Source organism: Nuphar pumila, chromosome 2 (assembly GCF_984573655.1).
Source record: "Nuphar pumila chromosome 2, dmNupPumi1.hap1.1, whole genome shotgun sequence".
Classification (NCBI taxonomy): domain Eukaryota; kingdom Viridiplantae; phylum Streptophyta; class Magnoliopsida; order Nymphaeales; family Nymphaeaceae; genus Nuphar; species Nuphar pumila.
In genome coordinates this window covers 20,041,245-20,067,888 of record NC_143250.1, presented here as the reverse complement: position 1 = coordinate 20,067,888, position 26,644 = coordinate 20,041,245, and the positions used below count along the sequence as shown (strand labels likewise).

The window sequence follows — 26,644 nt, the reverse complement described above, 5'->3', positions numbered from 1 at the left end:
AAGCTTTCTAGAAAATGTTAGTGGGTTTGAAAAATCTGAATCTCATGAGGAAAATATGGATTATTCATTCTTATTTGATCTATTGTCAAGAGATGATGACATCAGTGATGAGGAATTCACACCCAGTGAAAATGGAGTAGAAGAGGATGGCAATCCTCCTCAACCTTTTATCTATCATGAGGCTGATGATAGATCCTCTAGGGCACCTATTGTATACAGACATAGAGACCAAAGCAGTTTTAAAAGTGCTATAGAGAAATATAGTGAACCTAGTGAAACAATTACTTTGGGTGAAAGTTCTCAAAGAACTGAGAGAATTAGGAGACCCCCCTTCTAGATTCATATCTTATGACTCATTTTCTCCTAAACATAGAGCGTGCCTTAGTGCCATACACTCATACGTTGAGCCCAAAATTTTTGAAGAAGCTAAAAAAATGAATGAATGGGTAGAAGCCATGGAAAATGAACTAAGGGCTCTTAGGAAAGCTAGAACATGGGAGTTTTAGGATCTTCCTAAAGGAAATAAAAGTATAGGATGTAGGTGGTTTTTTAAAGTCAAAACAAAGAGTGATAGAACTCTTGAGAGATATAAGGCGCGTCTAGTTGCTAAGGGATATGGACAAGAATATGGGGTAGACTATGAAGAAACATTTGCCCTTGTTGCTCAAATGGTTACAGTTAGATGCCTTATTACCATCACATCAATTAAAAAATAGAATATTTATCAAATGGACGTTAAAATTACTTTCTTAAATGGTGATTTAAATGAAGAAGTTTATATGACTGCTCCTCCTGGAATAGATTGTCCTAATGGTAAAGTTCTCCATTTACGAAAAGCTCTTTATGGTCTAAAGCAAGCTCCCAAAGCTTGGTATGACCGATTTAACAGTTTAATGATAGAAAATGGATTTGTCTCATGCTACACTTACACTGCCTTATTTGTAAAGAAATCTGATGCAGGAATTATAATCTTGCTGTTATATATTGATGACATGTTAATTACAGGTGATGATATCAAGGGAATTAAAAAAATTAAGTCTGCGCTAATTGAAAAATTTGAGTTGTCAGACTTAGATTTTCTGACATACTTTCTGGACATTGAAGCTGCTTTATCTCATAGAGGATATTTTTTATCCCAAACTAAGCTTGCTTGTGAGATAATTGACAGGTCAGGCATTACTGATGACAAAATTTGTGAAATACCCAAAGTTGTTGGATCCAAGATGAGGATCGATGATGGGATTATTTTGGATAATCCTACCCCTTACAGACAGCTGGTCGAGTCATTGATGTATCTTAGCATCACTAGGCCTGATATATCTCATGTTGTTTACATTGCAAGTCAATTTCAACATGCTCCTACATCGGTTCACATGAGTGCAGTCATTCGAATCATTAGATATATAAAGGGAACAACAAATAAGGGAGTATTTTTTTCTTTATCCTCTGAATTAAATTTAATTGCGTATACTGACTCTGATTGGGGAGGTGACCCTAATAATCGTCACTCCACCACTGGTTTCTGTATTGTTTTAGGTGAATCGCTGGTCTCTTGAAGGTGTAAGAAGCAACAAAAGGCCTCTTTGTCCTCCATCGAAGCTGAGTATAGAGCCATGGCATCCACAACCATAAAAATAATATGGATTCGGCGTCTCTAGAAGATATGGGAGTTCATATTCTAGAATCGACAAAGTTATCTTGTGACAACAAAAGTGTAATATATATTGCCAAGAATCATACTTTTCATGAACGTACGAAGCATATAGAGATGGATTCTCACTATGTCAAGGAAGAATACTTGAAGAAGGTCATTGATCTTCCGTATGCGACGTCTGAGTACCAACTTGCTGATTTCTTCACTAAGGCTCTTTGTTCGCATAGATTTAATTTTCTTCTTGGCAAACTTGCGGTTATCACACTATAAGTTTGAGGGGGGGTGTTAAAATGTATTCCTTAATTTTGTCATATGTACGTATATATATTCGTATATATATAGATACATATACATATATACTATGTATATATGTATACATATCTCTCTATATATAAATATATATATCTTTTTTCTCTTTATTACCCGAAAAGGGTATTTCTATAATTTTCTATTTTATGCATATTTCATTTGGAATATGATTGTATTTCTTTTTATTCTTTTATTTTTTCTTTTTCTTTTCTTTTCTTTTTTTTTCTTTTTTATTTTCGTGGTTTGTGCCACCTAGGAAGGCTCCCCAAAGAGTCGTTGGGGAGCCTCCAACGGTCACAAATGTGACCGTTGGGGGCTCCCAACAACTCCTTTGGAAGCCCCCTAGGTGGCTCCCAACAACTCCTTTGGAAGCCCCCTAGGTGGCTCCTTTAGTTGTGTTCCCCTTGTATTTTGAATATGCTTGAGAGCTCAAGCTCCTTCTCTTTTCAAATATAAAGATTCTTTTCATGCCATTGTGGGTATTTGTGTTATTTTATGCCTTTGTGCATATTTGTTCAAGTATTGTTTGAGTGCCTTTGTGCACATCTCTTGTGAGGTATTAGTGCTTGTATGCGTATTGTCTCTTTGTAGACATTTTTACAAGGATGTGGTGCCCAACACCTTCTGTTCTCTCTCCCTATTTTCACTCTTCAGTTTTTATGCATCTTACCAGGACATCTGTTTCTTAGTTTTATAGATTTGTTGAAATATACTCTACTAGTCATAAAACTTGTATTTCAAAGACAAAATAGCCTGTCCACATGATACAAGCTCATGTGCCTCCTAGTGTCATAAAAAGCATTTTATTGTATGAATTTATGCATGATTAAGGATGCTGTTTTGCTGCTTTTGCACACATCAGAATCTGGGAAGCTTTTCACTTGGGGTTCAATAAATGATATGGGTCAAAGCCATGTGACTTTGGGAGGACATGCGGTACATATAACTTCACACAAACTCTGAACTTATGTTTGTTTCTTTATGGGCTACTTTCCTAAATTCTAAATGCAATTTATTTCCCAGGAAGAACCAGAACCATTCCCTCTCCCTGAAGATGTTTCTATCGTGAAAGCTGCAGCAGGATGGGCTCATTGTGCTTTAGTCACAGGTAGAAGACGAAAAGAGTTTAGCAGGTTGTGGTCTATTTTTTGGTTGCTTTAAACAAAAGTGTGTATCCTGTTTGTGAACCAGAAAAAGGTGAAGTCCACACCTGGGGCTGGAAAGAGTGCATCCCTACTGCAAACGCTGTTACAGATTCTGCTACCATTGACACATTTAGGCCGGAGGATAATGATGGGTGTTTGAATCGTCAAAGTGATGAAAATCTGATTAATATGTTGTCTGATTTTCCTCAAGATGCTACTGGCCCTGCAGGCAAAACTTCTACTACCAATCTGCTCCATACTGATGTGACAGAAGGTAATCATGTTATTTATCGTGAAATCCGGAAACCCCTTCAGTTCATTTGGTTGTGTTTCAAGTAGTACTATGATGCTAAAGTCAGTGGAATTTGGTAATGAAGGGTGTAAACGTAGGAGATTGTTATATACAAGACAATCACATGATGAAACGGATGTAGTTGATGAAGATATTTCAGCTCCATTGTGCTCTGTTACAGTCTCTTTGGGAACTAAAGTTTCCATGGTTGCTGCTGGTGGACGACATACTCTGGCTTTGTCAGGTTTGAAAGCTGTACCTTAAATGTGATAATTGAAGAAACTGCAAGTCTTTGCTTCTTGAATGCTAGATTCCAAATATAGCACCTGGTGTTTTGTAGTAGTTTTAATCAAAGAAAAAAAATCTGTGACAGATTAAAGTGTATCAAGATCGTGTAGTTTGTTGTGATTTTAGACAGGGGTCAACTATGGGGCTGGGGCTATGGAGGGGAAGGACAGCTTGGTTTAGGATCTCGCATTCGAGCAGTATCATCTCCTCATTTTATAACTTGTCTCGGAGCCCCTTCCTATCAGAAGCAAAGATCACAAACATGTCCACTAGAAACTAGCCACTTGGACGAACAAGTATGTGCAGTCAAACCATATGGAAGTTACATTAAGGCTATTGCTTGTGGAGGTCGGCACAGTGCTGTTATCACAGGTAGAAGTTATGCACATGATGATGCCACATAATTGTGTTTTGTGAAACAAATAAAGTTATTATTAGCTTAGTATATTCATTTTAACTTAAATAGTCTTGTGATGGGAATTTCTTCATAAGATTGAATATTTTCTTTCGTTTTTTATCATCATTAAGGACAACTGTAGTTAAAATGTTGCTTGTTTATATAGACAAAAGTAGTGGAACTGACTGATAACAATGATGAGAAAAATGCTTACTTATTCTGCAGATTCATCTGGAACCTGCTTCAAGTAGCAGCAGTTGAATCCTTGTGGAATTATGATGGTTTTCTTCTAATCTTTTCGCTGACTTGGGCTGCTAAAATGATTGTTTATAGTGGTAACTAGAATTCTTGAACGAAGCCTAAAAATATGCGAGTATATGATGACAGTATCCCGATTGCACAATGACTAGTATGTGTCCAGTGGAGATTGACACTGTTATTAGGTCTATGATACATGAGCAAGTTGGCAAAACCAAGTTGGATTAGAGAGAGAAATGACATTAGTGGCTCAGTCTTCTCACTAAGCTATTCAAGGTTTTGTTATCATTGAGATAACATACTAACTTTTTTAATGGAGGTTAACTATAGGGGGAATTCTGACCTCAAATGACCTCAAATGATAGTCTATCTGCTCAAATTATGAGTTCAGTTGCTATCTTTTGGAGAAATAATTGCTCCAATTGTTTCCCTTCATAATTATTTTATCAACATAAAGGACAAGAGAAATTATCACCAATAGAAGCGTTAGGAACTACTGGTGTCAATGGGTCGGGTTTACCCAGACCCGACCCGGACCAAACCTATAGGGTCTGGGTATGGTGACAAATAAGAAGACCCGATTAAGACCTGGGTCCGGACCGAAAGGCCCGATTGTTACATGGACCCGGATATAGTTTGTGAAATTTTGTACCAGATCTGTGCCCGACCCGAGTTCCCGCAATTTTTCAATGTAAAAATGATAAAAAATATTATTTTACCGAGTATGGTCTGGGTGTGGTTCATGTAGTTCTTATCGGGTCTGGGTATGGTTTCTCCTATAGTAAACCCGATTAGACCCGGGTCCAGACCCGATACCATACCTGAAAATCTGGTCCAAGTCTGGTTCCACCTGGGTCCGAGCCAAACCCGAGCCGTTGACACCCCTATTAGGAACCAATAAAATTGCACTTGGGAACCTGAAAAGCTATAATGTCATTGCACTTAAACCAGGTTTATGCTCTTTTCTCTCAAAGTCCACTGGTGCTTTCTTCATGTGGAGATATGCCTGACTGAAAATATAGAAAGGGATCTGAACAAAGATCACATGTGAAAAAGAATTGTCTGTCCATTCTTTAAGGGTCAAGCACAAATGCGGCAGTAGAGATAAAGATACAGTTAAAGTATTTAATGCACGCCTTTCATAAATTTCTAGACATTTTGCTTAAGTTTAACCTTGGCAACCAAAATACTTCTCTTGATCCAACATAACCAAAATTTGATCCTTACCACTCCATAAATAGTTTAAATTGATTGAAAAATGCAATTTCAAATCAAATGGAACCTTACCTTCTCTAATCCATTTAATTTAGACTATTTCTTTTGTATGGAGTTGTCTTGACTTCTTGTAATCTGCACATGGAATCCCATTGCATCTACTTGTGAACTAATTCAATTACTCTTTTTTATTCTCTTTCTAAAGGGAACCCTTTGACACCATTTATATGTCTGACTTGTTTTATGCTACATATATTCTAATAATTATGTGGAATTCCCCATGTTGGATAGGGATGACAGTGAACAAAGGGGAAACGGGGCCCCGCCTCGCCTCACCCCGTTTGGACCGGGGATGGAGGACATGAAACGGGGATGAAGGCGGGGATGGAGGTTAAAATCAAAACCCATGCGGGGATGGACTTATGTTTTCCCCCGCCCCGCCCCGTCCCCGTCCCGATCCCCGCCCCACTCCATCCCCAATCCTTCATTAGAGATGGCAATGGACCGAGGGGAAACGGGGCCCCGCCCTGCCTCGCCTCATTTGGACCGGGGATGGAGGACATGAAACGGGGATGGAGGTTAAAATCCAAACCCGTGCGGGGATGGAGATCCGGATTTTGAGACGGGACGGGGGTGGAGACCTTGTCCTCCGCCCCCGCCCTGGGTCCACTGCCATCCCTAATGTTGGAGGCTCAGAGATACCCCTACTAGAGTTCCTTTTTTTTTTCAAGATCTTATTTTCTGAGTTTGAATTTCCAATTCTCTCTCTCTCTCTCATACAGATGTGCATGCACACATGTCTGTGTTAAAATGTATCTCCTAAATTCATTGATGTAAATATAAATATATATACTTATATACATAGAGATACATATAATATTTATATGTATATGTATCTCTATTTATATAAATATATATATTTATATATTTTTCTCTTTGATTACCCAACAAGGGTATAATTGTAATTTCACCTCTTGCGCATATTCCATTCGGAATATGCTGTATTTTTTTCCTTTTATTTTTTGTACCTTTTTATTTTTATTTTTTATTCTTTTTACCTTTTTCAAAAAGGTACATTGGGGGTCCCCCAATAGAGTCGTTGGGCCCCCCCAACGGTCACAAATGTGACCGTTGGGGGCTCCCCAACGACTCCTTTGGGAGCCCTTTTTCACCTCATTCTTCTTGTATAAATAGGGGTGTTCCCTTCTTGTTTTCTCTAAGCTTGAGAGTCTCAAGCATTCGGTTCTTTTTATGAAATACATGCCATAGTGCATGTTTATTATTTTTACGCTTTTGCGTACTTTGTTCAAGTGTTGTGAGAGTGCTTTCGTGCACATCTTTTCTATATTATTTGTGTTCGTATGCGTATTGTCTTATCATAGACATTTTCACATGGTATCAGAGCAAGGTTGATTATTGAAGATCGTGGGATTCTCCATTTTTGAGTGCCTCGAAAAACGTGCCTTCTGATCTTTGAAGTTTGAAGTGGTGGATCTTTCTTCTCAAATATTTTAGAAGAATCTTGTGCAAAGTTGGTGTTGGAAATATTGTGTTGGTACGCTTTTTCCTCTACCTCTTTACTCTCTAATGGGCGAAAAAGAGTCCCATTTTGCTCTTGGTTTCAAATTGAATGGGTCCAACTATCATGTTTGGGCCGGAAATATGGAGGCTCATATAAAAGGGAAGGGCCTATGGGGATATGTACTTGGTACAATTCCGGAACCGGAACCCAAGATTACCGTGGTAAATGGAAGCGAAATCAAGATTCTTGAGGGAGAAGAAAGAACCAAAGCCCTTGAAGAATACTCCAAGAAGCACGATGAATGGGAAATGAAGAATTTCAAGATTCTTTCATGGTTTTTCTCATCCGTGGAGACTAAGATCAATGCCAACATTATTAAATTCAAAAAGGCATCGGAAGCTTGGCATTATCTTGAAAAAATGTACACATCAAGGGATCTCTCTCATAAATACTACCTTCAAAAGAAGGCTATTTCCCTTACCCAAGGTGAAATGACGATTAGGGAATACTTTGCCGATCTTTCCTATATTTGGGATGAGCTTGCAATGCTTGAACCAAAATGGAGTGGAGAAGCAATTGAGCTTCGTCACAAGCAACTTGAAGAAGATCGGTTCTTCAACTTTTTGAATTGGCTAAGGCCCGAATTTGAGCAAATAAGGTCATCTCTTCTTTCCTCCTTTTCTCTTCCTTCTCTTGAAGATGTTCTCACCAAATTAAGTGGTGAAGAGACTCGTATGAATTTATGTAAACAAGGACCAAATGTTCTTGCGGTTCCTTGTAGTATTGAAGAAAATAGTGAGGTTAATGCCGTATCAAGACCCGGAAACAATGTAAGAACCTATCGTCCCCCTCACTTTAAATTTCAAAATCAAGGAGAAAATGGTGGACAAAGAGGGAAAATGGACTATAGCAAAACTATTTGTCATTTTTGTAAAGAACCGGGGCATATCAAACCCGTTTGTCCCAAATGGAAGAAGCTCCTAGCCATGACTACCACTGGTGTACCACAGAAAGAGGAGGCATCTTCAAGTGGGACCCTCTCTATAAATCAAATAGTGGAAGCTCTTCAACCTCTCCTCAAGGGATCTACCTCCGGTGCGGCCGTGTCCACTTCTTCTTCTCCAGGTAAAATCTCTTGGCTTTTGGACTCCGGTGCATCCTTTCATATGTCCCAAAACATTTTTTCACTCTCCGATTACTCAAAAAATGGTTCCCCATCTTATGTCTCCACTGCGGATGAAACCTCTCTTGAAATTAAAGGAATAGGTAATTTTGAAACTCAAGAGTTTTTTATTCCAAAAATCAGATTTATACCTAAACTAAACTTAAATCTCCTCTTTGTTTCTCAACTCACGGACCATGGCTGTGATATTAAATTCTCTTGTGATAAATGTTTAATACAGGATCGCCAGTTCGGGAAATTGATTGGGGAAGGCTTTAGAAGAGGAGATTTATATTATATGGAATCTCTTCAAGTTTAAAAAATTTTGTGTAATGTTGCCCGACATAAAGATATAAATGTGTGGCACAAAAGACTTGGTCATCCTAATATCACCAAGTTATCATACTTACATTTTGCAAAAGACCTATGTAAAAGCTCCTTTTCTTGTAATGACTGTATTCTTGGAAAAATGCGAAGTTTACCTTTTGAGCAAAAAACTATGTTCTCTTCTAAAACTTTTGAAATTGTTCATTCGGATGTTTGGGGACCTGCACCTGTTGTTTCAAAAGGAGGTTTTTCTTATTACGTAATATTTGTGGATGATTTTTCCAGATATTCGTGGATATATTTTTTTAAGTTTAAACATGAAGTGTTTTCATGTTTTAAAAATTTTCATTCGATGATTAAGAACCAATTCAACAGTAACATAAAGATTTTTAGAAGTGACTCTGGAGGAGAATATCTCTCCAATCAATTTAAGGTATATCTTGAGGATCAGGGTATTGTTCACCAAAGGTCTTGTCCTAAGACACCTCAACAGAATGGGTTAACTGAAAGAAAACATAGGCACATTATCGAGACCACTAGGACTCTCCTTATATCTCAAAATATTCCTAAAAATTTTTGGGCTGAAGCAGCTCTTGCTTCTGTTTATTTGATAAATCGCTTACCATCTAGGTTATTAGGTAAAATATCTCCCTTCGAGGTATTACATAAGATCGAACCTGATTATAATAGGTTAAGAGTCTTTGGATGTAAGTGTTTCATACTTACGGATAAGAATGACAAGCTCTCTCCCAAGGCTATTCCTTGTGCCTTTCTTGGTTATTCCGAAACTCAAAAAGGTTTTCGTTGTTATGACCTTTGAGATGATAAACTATATGTCTCTAGAAATGTAACTTTTTTAGAAAATGAAAGTGGTTTTGAAAAAAATGTTTCTCAACAAGAAAATTTTGATTATTCCTTCTTATTCGACTTATTGTATAGTAATGATGACATATCTAGTGATGATGATGTATCATTAAACCATGATGAGGAAAATGATGGAGACATTGGTGAACATAATTCACTCAATGAACCATAAAGTAGAGCTCCAAGTGATCCCATAACCTACTCTCGTAGAAACCAAGACACCTTTAGAAGTGCTATTGATCAATATAGTGAGCTTTCCACCCCTCTTGACCATAGAAGATCTGAAAGGAATAGAAGACCTCCAACTCGTTTTGTCTCTTTTGATTCTTTTTCACCCCGATATAGGGCTTATCTAAGTGCCATTCACTCTTATTTTGAGCCAAGAAATTTTGAGGAAGCTAAAAAATGTATAGAATGGCAAGAGGCCATGCAAAGTGAACTTGATGCTCTTAAAAAGGCCGAAACTTGGGATTTTCAAACTCTACCTATAGGAAAGAAAACTATAGGTTGTCGATGGGTCTTTAAAGTTAAAACTAAGAGCGATGGTTCCCTAGAAAGGTATAAAGCTCACTTAGTTGCTAAAGGGTATGGGCAAGAGTATGAAATTGATTACAAAGAAACCTTTGCCCCTGTAGCTCGGATGATTACGGTTAGGTGTCTCATTACTATTGCATCTATTAAAAATTGAAACATTTTTCAAATGAATGTTAAAAATGTCTTCTTAAATGGTGATCTTAACGAAGAAGTTTATATGGATGCCCCACCAGGCATGATAATTCCTAAAGATAAAGTTCTTCGTCTTCGAGAGGCTCTCTATGGTTTAAAGTAGGCACCCAAAGCATGGTATGATAGTTTTACCAGTGTAATGCTGGAAAATGGATTTTCCTCATGTTATACTGACACTGCTTTGTTTACTAGAAAATCTAATGCAAGGATTGTAATTTTGTTGCTCTATGTTGATGATATGTTAATCACAGGTGATGATATTCAAGGAGTCAAGGGTATTAAGTCCGTCTTGACTTTAAAATTTGAGATGTCAGACTTAGGTTTTCTGACGTATTTTCTTGGAATTGAGGTTGCCTATTCGCAACATGGATATTTTCTATCTCAGTCTAAACTTGCCTGCGACATTATTGACTGTTAAAATGTAAAACTGTACATATATGTATATATAATAATATTATATTATTATATATATATATAAATACATTTTTCATTTCTTTCTTTTCTGTAATTTTTTTCCTTTATTTTTATTTTTTGTCTTTATGTCATCTAGTTCAGTTTGAACTAGAATGACTGTTGCTAGTCAAGTCCTGTCCAGACTTGACTAGCAATAGAGCTGTTGGACTGACACAGTCCAACAACTCTTAATAGAGCTGTTGGACTGACACATTCCAACAGCTTTAAATAGAGCCGTTGGACTGTGCCCAACAGCTCTATTGAGTCCTCTTTCAGCTGTGTATATAAAGGGGTGCAACCCCTCTTGTATTTTACTCCAATGCTTCTTAAGCAATTGGTTTTTCATATCAATAAAGAATACATTTTTATTTTTATTTTGTTTCCAGTTATACCCTTTTTAAGGGTTATGCTTTAGTGTCATTCTTGACACTTGCTCTTGTTAATCTAAGCTCGTGTTTCGAAGATCCCCATTTCATTTCATGGTATCAAAGCCGCAGAAGTACTAAATCTTGAGGAAAAGCTGCCTCGGTTTTCGTGCCCGTTTGCAAAAGTGTTCGCCACTTGAAGAGAAGTGTTTTATCACTTCATTGGAGAAGATTTCACATCTTGTTGTATTGTTTTTTTTTTTTTTCATTTTCCTTCTTGTTTCTCTTCTATCCCTATTCTTTCTCTCCTTGTAATCGATGGATGACAATGATAAAGTCACCATCATGCCTATGAAACTAAGCGATACGAACTATGTAACATGGGCTTCAATCATGAAGCACCATATATGGGGAAAAGGCTTATGGGGGATTGTGGATGGTTCCGATTTGGAACCTAAGCTATCTCTTACTAAAAAGGAGGGAGATAAAGAGGTCCCTCTATCGGAAGAAGAGAAAATCAAGGCTATTGCCTCATACGAGAAGAAATGGAAAGAATGGAGAATATCTCATGCGAAGATAATGTCATGGCTTATCAATAGCGTTGACATTAAAAAATGCTCAAGTCTTGCCAAATTTGATCATGCCGATAAGGCATGGGAATACCTTAAGAATATGTATTCCCTTAAAGATATTGCACACGTGTGCAACCTCCAAGAAAAAGTTCGAATGATGACACAAGGAGACAAAACTATTCGTGAATATTACAATGGGTTGTCCGAACTTTGGGAAGAACTTTCCCTTTTAGAACCAAAGTGGCATTGTGCCGAAGACATCGAGCTTCGTCAGAAACAACTCGATGCTGAACATTTTTACCAGTTTATCACTGGATTAAGGCCGGAATTTGAAACCACTAAATCGACCCTACTTCACCGGGGAAAAATTCCTTCTATTGTTGAAACTATTGAAGAGTTAACAATGGAAGAAAATCGTCTCCGGAAAGGTTCTTTAAAAATTGAAGATGATTCCGTTTTAGCCGTGTCTAGACCAGGGAATCATGTTCGATCATATAGGCCTTCTCACTTTAACCGACAAAATGGTGACTATGATAAGAAGAAAGTTATTTGTCATCACTGTCATGAACCGGTACACTACAGGCCACAATGTCCCAAACTTAAGGAGCTGAGAGAAAAAAGAGCTGCAATTGCTGGATCGGAGCCTAAAGATCAGGATACACCAGTTTCCCTGGCCCAACTAATGGAGATTCTTCAGCCTCTCATCAAAGGTGCATCTTCCTCATCTGAAGCTTCAACCGGCGCAGCAACTTCATCTTTTTCTGATCTAGGTAAAATTTCTTGGCTTCTTGACTCTGGTGCATCTTTTCATATGACCCCAAATAATCAAAGTCTATCCAAATGTGTTAAAAATAAAACAAGTGTGTCAAAGGTCTTTACTGCTGATGGGACTTCTCTTGAAATAGAAGGAATAGGAAATTTTGAAAAAATTTATAAAACAATTTTTTTTTTATTCCAGAAATTAGACATGTTCCCAAATTAAATTTAAATCTTTTATCTGTATCTCAAATTTCTGATTATGGGTGTAATATTTCTTTTTCTTCTCATGGTTGTTGGGTACAGGATCGCCAGTCAGGCAAGCTGATTGGGGAAGGCCATAGAGAAGGAGGACTTTATTACATGGATTTTTTGGAAATGCCGAAGAAAGCTTTTTGTTATAATATTCAAAAAATAGAGTTGGAACTGTGGCATAAGAGACTTGGTCACCCACATATAGCCAAAATCCAACATTTTCCAAATCTAGGGAAATTTTGTAACTCTGAATCATTTGATTGTAAAGATTGTATAAAATGAAAAGATTACCATTTCAGAACAGAACCTTTTTCTCTTCAAGACCACTTGAATTAATACACTCGGATGTTTGGGGTCCTGCACCAGTAATTTCTAAAGGAGGATTTGTTTACTATGTTATTTTTGTCAATGATTTCTCCCGACATACGTGGATGTACTTTCTCAAACATAAGTCTGAAGTATTTTCATACTTTCAAACTTTTCATAATATGGTTAAAAACAAGTTTCAAAACGATATTACTATTTTTCGCACAGATTCAGGGGGAGAGTTTTTATCCACAAATTTTCAAAATTATCTTAAATTGCATGGCATCACACATCAAAGATCTTGTCCTTATACACCTCAACAAAATGGACTGGCAGAACGAAAACATCGCCATATTATAGAAACCACTAGGACTTTATTAATAGCAAATCAAGTCCCGAAAGACTTTTGGGCAGAAGCTGCCTTAACTGCCACCTATCTCATTAATAGGATGCCATCTTCTTCGTTACAAAATATCACTCCCATTGAAAAACTTATGAACATTTCTCCAGACTACTCTAGACTAAGAATATTTGGGTGCAAATGTTTCATATTTATTGACAAAAATGATAAACTTTCCCCTCGTGCGATTCCCTGTGTCTTTTTAGGATATGCTGAAAACCAGAAAGGTTATAGATGTTTTGACTTCAAAAATAATAAACTATATGTGTCTAGAAATGTTTCCTTTCTTGAAAAGGAGAGCTTTTTTGATTTTAGAAAATTAAAAGACGTCATTGAGTACTCCTTTTTGCTAGATCTAACATCAACATCTGATAAATATGACCTTGACTGTAACTTTGATGATGATCAAAGAATTATTGATCTTAATGTTGAAAATGAAGAAGTTCATAGAGATACTAGTATTCAATATTCCAAGCGACAAGAGTCTAATCCTCCATGTGCACTTGAGAAATATTCTAACATTCCAACTAGACAATCATCCCGAATCTCGAGGCCTCCAGGAAAGTTTGTATCATACGAGTCTTTCTCACCCACATATAGGGCAGTTATTGCATTAATTCACTCATATGAAGAACCATCCACATATTTTCAAGCAAAAAATGATATCAAATGGATAGAAGCCATGAAAGCTGAATTAGATGCACTTGAAAAGGCTTCTACATGGAATATTCAAGATCTTCCTCCAGGGAAGAAAACTATAGGATGCCGATGGGTTTATAAAATTAAAACCAAGAGTGATGGTACTCTTGAAAGATATAAAGCCCGTTTAGTAGCCAAAGGTTATGCCCAAGAATATGGGATTGATTATGAAGAAACCTTTGCTCCGGTGGCTCGTATGACTACTGTCCGAGCCTTAATTGCCTTAGCTTCTATCAAAAAATGGTCTATTTTTCAAATTGATGTCAAAAATGCTTTTTTAAATGAAAAGCTAGTTGAAGAAGTATATATGGAACCCCCTTTTGGTCTAAGTATTCCTAAGGGTAAAGTCCTTCGCTTAGAAAAAACTCTTTATGGACTTAAACAAGCACCAAAAGCTTGGTATGATAGGTTTAGTCGTGTTATGATTGATATTGGTTTTCAATTCTGTTTAACTGACACAACTTTGTTTATTAAGAATTCTGATGCAGGGATCATTGTGCTTCTTCTCTATGTGGATGATATGATCATCACCGGAAGCGATAAACAGGGAGTTGAACCAATCAAAACACTTCTTAAATCTCATTATGAAATGACTGATTTGGGCTTGTTGAGATATTTTTTAGGCATTGAAGTTGCTTATTCTCCTAGAGGATATTTATTATCTCAGACTAAATTTGCTTTTGATATTGTTTTCAGGTCTGGTATTACTGATGATAAGAAAGTCGACACTCCAGAAGTTGTTAATGTTAAAATGAAGATTGATAATGGAGAACTTCTTGCAGACCCTACTCCTTACAGACAGCTTGTCGGGGCACTTTCCTATCTATCCATTACCAGACCAGATATAGCACATGCTGTTCATACAACAAGTCAATTTCAACATGCTCCTACTTCTGTTCATATGGGAGCAGTCATGCGTATTATCAGATACATCATGTCCTCTATTTCACGAGGACTTTTCTTATCTTCCTCCTCTTCTCTTGATTTAATTGCATATACTGATGCTGATTGGGGAGGTGATCCCAATAACAGACACTCAACCACTGGCTTTTGTGTCTTTTTAGGGGAATCATTAATCTCGTGGAGGTGTAAAAAGCAACAGAAGGTATCTCTCTCATCCACCGAAGCTGAATACAGAGCCATGGCAACCACGACCATGGAAGTAGTTTGGCTCCGACGACTGCTTGCTGACGTGGGAGTTGAAGCAACAAAAGCTTCACAAATGTGTTGTGACAACAAAAGTGCGATCTACATTGCCAGTAACAGAACATTCCACGAACGCACCAAACACATCGAAATGGATTGTCACTACGTCAGAGAGGAATATCTACACGGGATAATTGATCTGCCATATGTCACTTCAGAATATCAGTTAGCAGACTTCTTTACAAAGCCTCTCGCTGCTCCCCGATTTCACTTTCTCTTAGACAAACTTTCGCTCATTGTACCGTAAGTTTGAGGGGGAGTGTTAAAATGTAAAACTGTACATATATGTATATATAATAATATTATATTATTATATATATATATAAATACATTTTTCATTTCTTTCTTTTCTGTAATTTTTTTCCTTTATTTTTATTTTTTGTCTTTATGTCATCTAGTTCAGTTTGAACTAGAATGACTGTTGCTAGTCAAGTCCTGTCCAGACTTGACTAGCAATAGAGCTGTTGGACTGACACATTCCAACAGCTCTAAATAGAGCTGTTGGACTGTGCCCAACAGCTCTATTGAGTCCTCTTTCAGCTGTGTATATAAAGGGGTGCAGCCCCTCTTGTATTTTACTCCAATGCTTCTTAAGCAATTGGTTTTTCATATCAATAAAGAATACATTTTTATTTTTATTTTGTTTCCAGTTATACCCTTTTTAAGGGTTATGCTTTAGTGTCATTCTTGACACTTGCTCTTGTTAATATAAGCTCGTGTTTCGAAGATCCCTATTTCATTTCATTGACAGGTCAGGTATTTTTGATAACAAGGTGTGTGAAACTCCTGAAGTTGTGGGAGCAAAAATGAAGATTGACGACGGTGTTCCTCTAACCGATCCTACTCCTTACAGGCAGTTGGTAGGTTCTTTAATGTATCTTAGCATCACTCGACCCGATTTGTCACATGCTATACACATCGCCAGTCAGTTTCAGCACGCTCCTACAACCGTTCATATGAGTGCTGTGCTTCGCATCATCAGATATTTAAAGGGAATTGTGAATAAGGGAGTATTCCTATCTTCGTCTTCTGAATTGAAATTGCTTGCTTATACTGACTCAGATTGGGGAGGTGACCCTAGTAACCGTCATTCCACCACTGGTTTCTGTGTTTTCTTAGGTGAGTCTTTGATCTCATGGCGATGTAAAAAGCAACAAAAGGTCTCTTTGTCATCCACTGAAGCCGAATATAGAGCCATGGCATCTACCACCATGGAAATTGTATGGATTCGACGCCTTCTGGAAGATATGGGAGTATTTATCAAAGAACCAACAAAGCTATGCTGTGACAACAAAAGTGCAATTTATATTGCCAAGAATCACACCTTTTACGAGCGAACAAAGCATATAGAGATGGATTGCCATTATGTCAGAGAAGAATACTTGAAGAAGGTCATTGATCTACCATACGTAACGTCTGAGCATCAGCTTGCCGACTTCTTCACCAAAGCTCTATGTTCGCCCAGATTTCATTTCCTCTTTGACAAACTTGCGGTTATCACACCGTAAGTTTGAGGGGGGGTGTTAAAATGTATCTCCTAAATTCATTGATGTAAATATAAATATATATACTTATATACATAGAGATACATATAATATTTATATGTATATGTATCTCTATTTATATAAATATATATATTTATATATTTTTCTCTTTGATTACCCGACAAGGGTATAATTGTAATTTCACCTCTTGCGCATATTCCATTCGGAATATGCTGTATTTTTTTCCTTTTATTTTTTGTACCTTTTTATTTTTATTTTTTATTCTTTTTACCTTTTTCAAAAAGGTACATTGGGGGTCTCCCAATAGAGTCGTTGGGGGCCCCCAACGGTCACAAATGTGACCGTTGGGGGCTCCCCAACGACTCCTTTGGGAGCCCTTTTTCACCTCCTTCTTCTTGTATAAATAGGGGTGTTCCCTTCTTGTTTTCTCTAAGCTTGAGAGTCTCAAGCATTCGGTTCTTTTTATGAAATACATGCCATAGTGCATGTTTATTATTTTTACGCTTTTGCGTACTTTGTTCAAGTGTTGTGAGAGTGCCTTCGTGCACATCTTTTCTATATTATTTGTGTTCGTATGCGTATTGTCTTATCATAGACATTTTCACAGTCTGTGGGGCATATATTTGTACAGTTGTCTAGGTAGCATAGATTATTACATCATGTGTAGAAGTAGAAGTTAGGACCATATCTTTGGTGCAGTTGGAGATAAGCAATGTTTTGTATAACCTGACACCATTATTTGTTTTCCATTAACTTAGTTTGAAAACTATCCATGTTGATCCTCCCTTTTTCACTAGTCGCACGGATTCAACACATATCTTGGCATGGTCACTAAGACAAACATTGGCGTGTTGGACTTGTTCTGCCCATGCATACAAGTTTTGGGCTACTGTAAATTGCGAGAAGGCTATGCTGGCTGCCAAACAGAAAGGAAGTGCATCTTGTATTCCCACAATTTATGTCACATGAATACGGCTGCAGATACTGGGATATAGCCATTTTTATGAAGTTTCCTATATCTATATGACTAGTATTTAAGGGGACACAATACAGGGGGATGTTGGGGAGAAATGGAGTATCCATGTGACATAGCCCAAACAAGAGAAAGGGGTGGCTGAGTGAATCCATAGAATAAGGAGGCATACACCTAACTTCTTTTTCCAGCTTGACTAAGTCTTCTTTTTATTTCCTTAAGCATCTTGTATTATCACAGTATTGAGATTTTATTTCTTATGGTAGAAATCTATGTAGTACTACCTGGTTGTGAATGATGAGTAGAAGTCAAAACAAACATCATGGTCCTGTTACATTTGCAATATCCTGTAGCAGTTGGGGACATTATAAATGCTTGTTTGGATTATTGAAAAAAGTAGCTAAAATTTTGGAAGTGGCTGCAGATTATGCCAAACTGGAAGCGTTAATGTAAAGTTTTTACATTAGATAAAGCTTATATCAAATTTGTCTGGCATTAGCATTGTTCTTGAGTTATGTCACAGAATGCTTTTGCAACATAATTGTGGGTGAAGCGTGTTAACTTGGATTGACCAGTTTATATTGCTTTTTATTCTAGATACTGGTGCGTTGCTGACTTTTGGCTGGGGATTGTACGGGCAGGTAAGTTATTTCAATGGGACTCAGTTTATACCTAACACCAGTGCTACCTAAATCAAAGATCAACTTGAAAAAATTCTGTACACGATATCACTTTCTAACCAGATGTACTAGGCGAGAACTAACCACATTGAAGGAATGGTTTATCTATAAAATGTTCAATTGTAAGAAAAATTTGAGTTTTTTCCTGATACAGCCATGTAGAAATTTATATTGCTGAAGTCCAAGTTTAGGAATGATTCATGATTTTTTCTATAAATGATTTTGGTGTTTAATTTTGCTCTTATCCAAACGATTCATTGATTTCTTTAAGGGTACTATAGTTTCTTTTAATTTTCTTGATATATATGTATGCAATGAAACACAAGTGCACAATTGAAATGCCACAAAGGGCTACAAAGAGTGCACACACAAACAAGAAGCCACAAAGGACTACACACAACTCACACTTGAAGTGGAGTTAGAATACAATAATAATAAAAAATAATATATTAAATGCTTAATAAAATCTTAAGAAACAAAGGGGGCTAACAACCCCTATTTATACAAAGTGGGGACCAAGGGGGGCTCCCATAGAGTTGTTGGGAGCTCCTCAACAGTCATATTTATGACCGTTGGGGAGGCTCCCAATGGCTCTATGGTTAAAGACCAAAGAGGCCTTCGTCAAATAATAAAAAAAAAAGAAAGAAAAAATACAAAGAACCAAAACACCCCCTAGTGGAAAATTCTAATTACAAGGGCATAAAAAGACTAAAATGACCTAGTGAGCAATACAAAAAGATATAACAGAATATATATATATATATATATATATATATATATATATATATATATATATATACATTCTAACACTCTCCCTCAAACTTATGGTGAGATCATCAAAAATTTGCTCAAAAGAAAGGAGAATCGAGGAGATGTCAGAACTTTGGTGAAAAGATCTCCAAGCTGATATTCTGAAGTGACATATGAAAGTTCAATGGTGTTCTTTAGAAACTCATCACGAACATAATGACAGTCCATCTCGATGTGCTTGGTCTATTCATAGAAGGTATGATTGCTGACAATATAGATCACACTTTTGTTGTCGCAACACAATTTCGAAGGCGTAGAGACAAGAACACCCATATCTTTGAACATACTTCACAACCAAACAATTTCAGCTGTAGTGGTGGCCATTGCCGTATATTCAGCTCCAATGGAAGACAACAAGACCTTATGTTGTTTCTTACATCTTCATGAGATCAATGACTCTAAGAAAAATACAATGTCCTCTAGCAAATAGTCGATCATTGGAGTTACCACCCCGATCAGAGTCAGTATAAGCAATTAAATTAAGAGATAAGGAAGATGATAAGAAAATCTCTTATGTTATTGTCTTCTTCAGATATTGGATAATTCACGTGACAACAACCATGTGAACAATGGTAGGTGCAGTTTGAAACTGACTTGCACTGTGAATAACATCAACAATATCTGGTCTGATAATAAATAAATCTGTTAGTGACTCAATCAATTGACGATAAGGAGTGGGATCCTCTAAAGGTGTTCTATCATTGGATCTCATTTCAGCATTGATCACTTCTGATTTTTCACCTTCTTTTCGTTAGTTAGCCCAGACTTTGCAATAATATCAAATGCAAGTTTCATTTGGAAAAGTAGATATCCTCTAGGAGAGTGCAACTTCAGTCCCTAAAAATACCTTAGAAACTCAAGGTTAAACATGTCAAAATTATTTTTAAGAACATTTTTAATAAATTCAATGCCCTTTTTATCATTTCTATGATCATGTCATCAACATATACTAATAACATAGTTACGACATTCCTTGTATTCTTAAAAAAAAGAGCAGTGCCAATATAGCAAGAAACAAACCCACTATCAATAACAACTTTACTAAACTTGTCATACCAAGGTTTTGGGGCTTGTTTAAGACCATAAACAAACTTCTTAAGTTTAAGGATTTTTCCTTTATCAATCACAAGACCCAGCAGGGGATCCATATAGATTTCTTCACAAGAATCTCGATTGAGAAAAGCACTCTTGACATCTAATTGGTAAATAGGTCATTGTTTTATAAAAGCAGTGCCAATATAGCAAGAAACAAACCCACTATCAATAACAACTTTACTAAACCGGTCATACCAAGGTTTTGGGGCTTGTTTAAGACCATAAACAAACTTCTTAAGTTTAAGGATTTTTCCTTTATCAATCACAAGACCCGGCAGGGGATCCATATAGATTTCTTCATAAGAATCTCCATTGAGAAAAGCACTCTTAACATCTAATTGGTAAATAGGTCATTGTTTTATAGATGCAAAGTCTATTAAAGTCCTTACACTAGTCATTTTATTAACATAAGCAAAAGTCTCTTCATAATTAATCTTATATTCTTGAGAGTATCCTTTAGCTACTAATCTAGCTTTATACCTTTCTAATGATCCATCACTTTTTGTTTTTACCTTATATACCTATCTATACCCTATAATATTTTTTTTCTTTTGGATGTGATACTATTTCCCAAGTGTTGGTCTTGTTAAGGGCTTCTAATTCTAATTTCATAGCATCCACCCAATGTGAATATTGCTTAGCTTCATGATACATTGAAGGTTCATGATGGCATGGATCATCATTAAACATGCTCTATACTTTGGAGAAAAAAAATCATAGGATACAAATCTTTGAGGAGGTCTAGAAACCCTAATAGGTCTTTTAGATAAGGATTCCTATAAATGTTCTTCTAAAGGTAGATTTTGTGAATATATATCAAGAGCATTTTGATGCTCTCCGCCCTCACATCGGGTATGCACACATCATATTTGTGTTCTCATTAGCGGAGTTATCCTTAAGAGAGTTATCATCATCAATATCAAGAGAATTAATCTCATCATTGCATCCAATATCATTAGTGGAGTTATTAGAGACATCTCTAGGCAATAAGTCAAAAAGAAATAAGTAATCCACATCTTCCTTGGGTTTATTTTTTTAATATTTATTTTGATCTTCCAAAAAAGTCACATTTCTTAAAATGTAAAGTTTGTTATTTTTAATATCATAACATCTATATGCTTTTTTATTCTAACCATACCCAATGAAAGTGCATTCAAGAGCCTTTGGTGAGAGTTTATCTTTTCCTTAAAATAGGACAAAACATTTGCAACCTATGATTCTTGACCTTTTGAAATATGGTGATATTTTAAACAATTTTTTAAAGGGAGATGTTTTTTAGAGAGGAAGAGGGCATTCTATTTATAAGATATGTTGCGTTAAGCACAGTTTCAACCCAAAAAATTTTAGGAACATCTTTAGAAAAAAGAAGAGTCCTTGTAGTTTCAATAATGTGCCCCTATGTTTTCTCTTGACAAGTCTGTTTTGTTGTAGGGTTTTTGGGCAAGATCTTTGATGAATAATGCTATTTTGCTTAAGATAATTTTAAAATTCATTTAACATATATTCACTAGCCGAATTCGATTTAAAAATAAATATATTAGTTTGAAATTGATTTTTGATAAGAGAATGAAATGCTTTAAAAATAGAGAAAACATTAGATTTCAATCTAAGAAAGTAAACCCAAGTATGCATAATCATCAATAAACATAACATAATAGGAGTATTCTCCTTTAGACATTACGGGTGCTGGCCTTCATGCATCCAAATGCACCAATTCAAAAGGTTTTTAAGAAACAAAGTGACTATTTGGAAAAGTAAGAGTGCATTTTTTTAAGAATACAATTATTGCAAGTAAATTTCTTTTTCTTACCAAAATTCTCCAAGAATGAAAAAAGATACAATTTAGAGGCACTATGATGACCAAGTCTTTTGTGCCAAGGAATAACATCCTTATATTGAATTGGATTACAAAAAAATTTGGAAGGTAAAGTAAAAAAATCCATATAATATAGGTCTCCTCTCCTATGACTTGCCCAATCAGCTTCCCGGACCAGATATCATGCAAAGAGCAATCCGTAGATAAGAAAGAGACCTTACAACCATGATCCGATATTTGAGAAACCAAAACAAAGATTTAAGTTGAGTTTATGAATGATTCTAATTTTTGGAACAAAAAAATCTTTGTTTTTGCTTAAAACTTTTCAAGATTTCCTATACCTTTAACATCTTAGGATGCTTCGTCGGCGATAGAAACAAAAGATTTGAAAGAGTTGGTATTTTGTTTGGATAAAAGAGATGCATTCGAAGTCATATAGAACGACGCACTCAAATCAATGATCCAAGAAGACATTCGAGGAGGTGATGAGACCACGACACTGAATATAAATGGAGTAGAGGAGTTTTTCATAAATTGTTGGAGAGTTTCCATAAGTTGAGCAATGAATGCTTTAATGTCTCCATCTTTCTTTGATTCTTTATTTGCTTTGGGGGGCATTTCTCCAATGGAAGCCACTTCCCACTTAAGCTTGGGACAATTGAGTTTGATATGTCTTGGCTCATTGAAAAAGTGACATACAAGTTTCCTTCCTCCAATATAGTTATTTTTTACAAATGAGGAGGTTTATATGTCCTCATATTATTCCTGGGCCTAGAAAGTGCATGTACTTCATCACTATCTTTGCTTATAGCAAAGTGAGTTTCTTCTTGGCAAATCTCTGCAAAAGCTTCATTAAGAGGAGGAGAAGTCCTGTAAGTAAGGATCCTCTTAGTTCAAATTCGGGATGGAGGCCATGTAGAAATTAGAAGAATCTTTCTCTTTCCATTTGCCGTTGCCTCATTTTAATAGCACTTTATTCTCATTTAGGTTTAAGAAGGGTAGGTTCATCCCATAGAGGAGACAAAGTACTATAATAGTCTCTAACAATTATGTCACCTTGCTTAGTATTTCTCACTTTTTCTTGTAAAAAATAATGTCTAACACATGCTTGTTAAAATATATGTAATATATATATATATATATATCTATATATATATATATATATAAATATATTTATCATACACTACCCGATAAGGGGTAGTTCTGTAAACTCGCCCAATAGGGGCATTTTAGTCTTTTTCTTTTTCTTCTATTTTTCCTTTTTCTTTTTCTCTTTTCCTTATTTCTTTTTTCTGTTTTTTTATTGTACTTTTTGTGCATTTAATGCACAGCCATTGGGGGCCCCAACAAAGAGTCGTTGGGCTCCCAACGGTCACAATTGTGACCGTTGGGAGCCCAACGACTCCTTGTTGGGACTCCCAATGGTCCCTCTCTCTTGCTTTTCTCTAACTCTCCCTCACTCCTCTCTTGCCTATAAATAAGTGGGGTCTCCCCCTTTGTAATGTGTGGCTTCTTCAAGCCCTTTAGTGCATTTATAAGATTTTATGCTTTCTAGCCATTATTGGCCTTTGTGTATGTCCTCTTTTGGACTTGTTCTTTGATTTCTATGTGTGAATGTCCATTGTAGGACATACTTTTCTTTTCCGCATATTTCATTACATGGTATCAGAGCCTTAGTTGTGCTCTTTATTCATATAGCTAGTTGTCTTGTTTTATCTCTCTCTTTGTTTGTCCTCCATTCTTGATTATATAATGGAAGGAGAACAAAAGATTGATCTCTCCTTCAAGCTTAATGGTACTAACTACATGATGTGGGCCGCCGCCAATGAGAACAACCTCAAAGGTAAAAAGCTTTGGGGATATGTTATGGGCACCATTAGAGAACCTCAACTTCAACTTACAAAAATTGATGGTGATCAAGAAAAAGCTCTAGAAGGAAATGCTCGCATGAAGGCTATTGAAGATCACCAATCCAAGGTAGAAGATTGGGAAAGTAAGCATGCAAAAATTCTTGCATGGTTCATGAACAACGTGGAGCTAAAGATTTGCGCCAACATGGCTAAATTCCGCCTAGCAAATGAAGCATGGTTCTTTATGAAAGGTATGTATACCCAAAAAGACCTTGCTCGTCAATTTTTTATCCAAGAAAAAATCCGTACCATTAAGCAAGGTGTAATGAGTGTAAGAGATTACTATAGCACTCTTGGACCTTTATGGGATGAGCTATCCCTTCTTGAACCCAAATGGGTATCTAGTGAAGATGTGGAGATGCGAAGAGAATAAATGGAAAAAGAACACTTTTTCCAATTTTTACATGGGCTTAGGCCCGAATATGAACAAGTTAGGTCCTCCCTTCTTCATAGGTCAAAACCGCTTCCATTGGAAGATGCCATAGCCGAAATATGCCAAGAAGAAACACGTCTTGGCATGATTAAAGGAGGAGATGAAGTTCTTGCCGTATCTAAACCCGACAATCATATGAAAGCATATAAGCCTCCACACTTTGGGAGGCAAAACAACTATAATGGCAATTATAGGAAAGCCATTTGCCATCATTGTCAAGAACCGGGTCATATAAGACCTAATTGTCCAAAGATAAACGAACCTCCAAAAGGGAAAGTTGCTATTATTGAAGAAATCCCACAAAAGGAGGAGCCAATGAAAGGGAAAGAGTCCTTTTCCCTTGCTCAACTATCCGAAGCACTTCAAATTCTACTCAAATCGCCATCAACTTCGGGAGCCGCCATTGCCTCTTCTTCTCCTTCAGGTACGCCCTCTTGGATTCTTGATTCTGGAGCATCTTTTCATATGACCCCTATTGAAAATGGACTATCCAATGTATGTAGCAACTCCAAAAATTCTTTTGTTTCAACCGCCGATGGTACCTCTTTACAAGTTAAAAGTTTTGGAACTTAGACTTTTCAAAAGATTTTTTTGTGCCAAATGTAAGAGTAGTACCTCAACTTAATTTAAATCTTTTATCCGTCTCTCAAATATGTGATCATGGATGTAAAATCTCCTTCTCAACCAAGGGTTGCTCTATACAGGATCTCCAGTCCGGGAAGCGGATTGGGCAAGGCCATAGGAGGGGAGATCTCTACTACATGAACCATTTGAAACTTCCCATCAACTCATTTTGTAATCATGTCCAAGATAAAAATATAGAAACTTGGCATCAAAGACTTGGACATCCAAGCTTCTAAAAAATGTACTCCTTTCCGTTTGGAAAGAAATTTTGTAATGAGAAACATTTTGTTTGCAAGAGTTGTATTTTTGAAAAAATGAAATCCACCTCTTTTCCAAAGAGAATATTTGTGTCCAAAAGACCCTTTGAATTAGTTCATTCGGATGTTTGGGGTCCTTCTCCGGTCATATCAAAAGGAGGATATTCTTACTATGTTACTTTCATTGATGATTTCACTCGATATGTGTGGATCTATTTTCTCAACCTAAAATCCGAAGTTTTTAATTTCTTTAAGAAATTTCATATGATTGTCAAAAATCAATTTTCAACTAATATTTCCATTCTTCGATCCGATTCCGGTGGAGAATATCTATCAAATGAATTTCAAGAATACTTAGAAACCAATGGCATTTGTCATCAAAGGTCATGTCCTAGGACTCCCCAACAAAACGGTCTAGCCGAAAGGAAGCATAGACACATCTTGGAAACCACTAGGACTCTTCTCATTTCCAAAGAAATTCCAAAATGCTATTGGGCCGAAGCCGCCTTAACTTCCACTTATTTGATAAATAGAATGATATCCTCATCCTTACAAAATATATCTCCATATGAAAAACTCTTTGAAAGAACACCCGATTTTAATAGATTAAGAATTTTTGGGTGTAAGTGTTTTGTCCTCACACATAAAAGAGATAAGTTGTCTCCCAAAGCTATCGAATGTGTGTTTTTAGGATACGGAAAAAATAAAAAAGGTTTTAGGTGCTTCGACCCCAAAAGCAACAAACTATATGTATTCAAAGATGTTACCTTTTTAGAAAATGAGAATGGTTTTGAGAAAAATAAAGATATTGATGAAAGCGAATATGCTTTCTTATTTGATCTTCTCTCTCAAGAAGATGTGACTCCTCACGTAGAGGATGTTCCTAATGATTTAGATGATACTCCTCTTAGTAATGTTGAAAATAGAAGTAATGATTTTGAAAATAGGTCAATCCAAACCTATGCTAGGCGTGGTCAAGAAACTCTCATAAGCGCTTTAGAAAAATATTCTCAAAATTCCAATATAGAAGAAACCTCTTTAAGGAGATCTAGCCGAATCTCCAATCCTCCTAATAGGTTTGTTTCCTATGAGTCACTAACACCTAAATATAGGGCATGCCTAATTGCATTACACACTTATCATGAACCATCACACTACAATGAAGCAAAAAACATTCCTCAATGGGTTGAGGCCATGAAACTAGAACTTAGTGCCCTTGAAAAGGCTAAAACTTGGGAAATAACTTCATTACCCACTGGGAAGAAGTCTATTGGATGTAGACGGGTCTTCAAGATTAAAACTAAAAGTGATGGGTCATTAGAACGTTATAAAGCTAGGTTGGTAGCCAAAGGATATGCTCAAGAGTACGG

General features: G+C 36.5%; 1 protein-coding gene across 4 annotated transcripts in view; it reads left to right on the top strand.

Moving 5' to 3' along the window:
- Window positions 1-26,644, top strand: part of LOC149844963 (ultraviolet-B receptor UVR8-like) — an 81,577-nt gene that overhangs the window by 38,533 nt on the left and 16,400 nt on the right. For 3 of the 4 annotated variants that reach the window (XR_016430155.1, XM_089995400.1, XM_089995401.1), the window contains 6 exons: window positions 2,826-2,899; window positions 2,987-3,071; window positions 3,155-3,382; window positions 3,486-3,644; window positions 3,815-4,060; window positions 18,247-18,290. Coding sequence is in view for 3 of the 4 variants with exons in the window: in XM_089995400.1 (XP_089851526.1) it covers window positions 2,826-2,899; window positions 2,987-3,071; window positions 3,155-3,382; window positions 3,486-3,644; window positions 3,815-4,060; window positions 18,247-18,290 (836 nt within the window). In the remaining variant the exon portion in view is untranslated. The remainder of the gene's footprint in view (window positions 1-2,825; window positions 2,900-2,986; window positions 3,072-3,154; window positions 3,383-3,485; window positions 3,645-3,814; window positions 4,061-18,246; window positions 18,291-26,644) is intronic. The other variant, XM_089995402.1, reaches the window with a different exon arrangement.